The sequence below is a fragment of the Penaeus vannamei genome, chromosome 10, assembly GCF_042767895.1.
Source record: "Penaeus vannamei isolate JL-2024 chromosome 10, ASM4276789v1, whole genome shotgun sequence".
NCBI lineage: Eukaryota > Metazoa > Arthropoda > Malacostraca > Decapoda > Penaeidae > Penaeus > Penaeus vannamei.
The window spans coordinates 33,701,617-33,704,535 of NC_091558.1; the positions used below are offsets into that span (position 1 = coordinate 33,701,617).

At 34.9% G+C, this 2,919-nt stretch overlaps 1 protein-coding gene across 1 annotated transcript in view; it reads right to left on the bottom strand.

Moving 5' to 3' along the window:
* Positions 1–437: 437 nt before the first annotated feature.
* LOC113811263 (cyclin-dependent kinases regulatory subunit 1) overlaps positions 438–2,919 on the bottom strand; it is a 7,086-nt gene continuing 4,604 nt past the window's right edge. The window contains exon 3 of the mRNA XM_070126516.1: positions 438–1,033. Coding sequence (XP_069982617.1) covers positions 945–1,033 — 89 coding nt within the window. The 3' untranslated portion in view covers positions 438–944. The remainder of the gene's footprint in view (positions 1,034–2,919) is intronic.

A 2,919-nucleotide genomic window follows, 5' to 3' on the forward strand; every position in this document is an offset into this window, starting at 1 on the left:
ATGTATATATATATATATATATATATATATATATATATATATATATATATATATATATATATATATATATATATATATATATATATATATATATATGTATATATATATATATGTATATATATATTATATACATATACATATATACATACACATATATATATATATATATATATATATATATATATATATATATATATATATATATATATATATATATATATATATATATATATATATACATATATATATGAGAACTATAGTATAGAAGCATATGGATTATGAAAATATATTTTTTGAGCTGTTGATGAAGAATAAAACATCTAAAAATATGCAAATAAATACAAAAATAACTAAAAATCTTAACAAACTGCTCCCAACTTTGAGACAATCAAAAGTAAAATCATAAACAAATGAAGGACAAAAAAATAAAAATCAAGTTTATGGCATAAAATTTATATTCAGATGAAATAAAGGTAACTATGATATGGAAATGTGAAAACTTAATACAAAGTAAAGAATAACAGAACAGGGGAAGCTGGAGTCTGTAAACTTTCTTTCACATAAATGGAAAAGACCAGACCTTAAAATTTCAATAACAAAAAGGCTCCCAAATTCAAACATCCCTTAAATGCTATATATACATCACTGTTACATGATTTGGGTTGTTAGTTTTTTAAAGTGGAAGAAAAAACATCAAATAACGATAATAAGAAGTAAAGGCAATAATAGAGAATTACAAAATAATAATAATAATAATAATAAAATTACATTCAGCCATAGAAAGACAAAATCAAGATCCCTGTAAAACTGAACAGCAAAGAAAATAAGCATAGGAACGGAAGATTCACAGTTGCGTCGGGGTGAAAGAGTCAAGTCACAGCCGAGAGAAGACAAGAATGATGAGCTAGTGATAGGTATGGGCATCGATGAACACTGGGGTCGTCCTACTGTTGTTCTTCATCTTCCTCCTCATCCTCATCCATCTTTGGGGGTGGAGTGGTTATGGGCCGGCGAAACAGTAATATGTGCGGCTCTGTTGAAAGGATGAGATGTGAGTGGTTGGTTAACGAAGCATTGAATAGGGAATTCTATATGTGTGAATATACGTATGTACATGAATATGTAAAAGCATAGCGATATTAAATGGGCCGCCCTTAGCATACTTCCCTTGCGTACAGCTGAAACTCAGGAGATTGCTGAGCACTATACAGGCCACAAGATGCATTTTCTCTATTAGCCAGGCAGCCATATAATTTGGCTTGAACCAGAACAACCCTAATGAAAGCCATATCTAAACACTATCATTATTTCTCTCCCCCATAGGGCTTAACTGTTTGCCACTCTGCATGCTTCTCTCTCCCAAGCACCACTGGTAAACTTTGGCTTGCTGCGGAACTTTGGAGTGTTAGCCAAGGGGCTTCATTTTCATGCCAATTACTTTGCTTGGCTGGTGGTTGTCAATTTTGCATGGGACCTTTTTTTATTATCAAGAAATACCTATATCTAAAATATATCAAGATGGCTTTCCTGTACATAAAACTATATATACACAAAATAGTAACAACCAGTTTTACATTATTACTCCCTCACTCATTAGCACTAGGATGATGCATTCTTCTGAAAGACAGCTCATGTGGCCTATAAAGATCTTAATAAAGTAGATGCCCTTTCAAACCTTGGACTTGTATCACTTTGAGACCATACTAAGCCAGTGACATTACTGAACCATGGGGGAACCCAAAGTCCAAAAGAAATGGTCAATAAATACACAGTAAATAAAAGTAATGTTAACCTATTTAGCTACGTCAATTATCAATGAAGGCAGTGAGGGGGGGAGGGGAAGTTACAAATACCAGTACGAAGAGCTGGCCTTTGTCTCATAGTCTTGCTCCAGATGTGTGGATTTAAAGCTTAGATATAAGATGGTATAGAAATACTCCCTCACTAAGGGCATCTTGGGCCCCGCTACCTAGTGGCTGGGAGCACTCTCAGAATAGACAGGGCCTGACTCCAGCTAATTACAGTGATACAAAAAAGTCATTTGCGGATTCAAATAATGAGTGCATCACATCGCCGGAGGGACACCTGGGAAGCCTCAATCTGGGGCATCAATTTGGGACTCTGTTTGTCCCCCTCCCCCCATGGGCCATAAATTTTATTTATTTATTTATTTTTAAACTAAATTACACCTCTATAGATCCAGTTATTGATTTAAAAATGCCCCAAGAATAAATAAATTGCCGGCCATTCCGCCCGTGTAACGCTGTATTGGGGATTGCACTCCAACTCAGCAGCAGGCCATGGCCAGCGTGTGGGCAGAGTCTGGGCCAGCCCCGCATGCCGATTTTGTAGCCACTCGGAAACTTTTATTTTCGCCTTCAAAATATACCGGGGGTAATGGGTTAAATACAAAATGGAATTTTGTTGCTCAAAACCTTGTACTGTCAAGAGCATAAGACCATTATATATAAACCCAGAGCAGAGAGCATGATTAGGTTATCTTGGTACATACTCTGAACTGTTGTAATTGGTTGAAAATGCCATAAACAATTTTCCAGGATATGAGGCTACAGGGATCCTTTAAACCAACTCTTACACTGACCTAAAAGAATCTAAAAGAATGGATATTTATCATAGTGCAATTGGGCTCAGTTCACAATGACAAGATCAGATGTCATCAGTCTTTGTTGGGTTCATAAACAAAAATTCCAGGGAACAGTGTACATACACTTGTCCTCCCAGTGTCAACAGATTAACTTTCACCTTGTAATTTCTGGCACAGTTTTCATGGTTCTTAAACATTTTGCTGTAAATTCAATTTCCTAACCTGTACAAAGTGCTTTTAATAGTGTTAAGAGGATATTAGCCAGCTCATCTCTAAACCAATATATCACCAATCTTTCAAAAGCAGTATTTAAA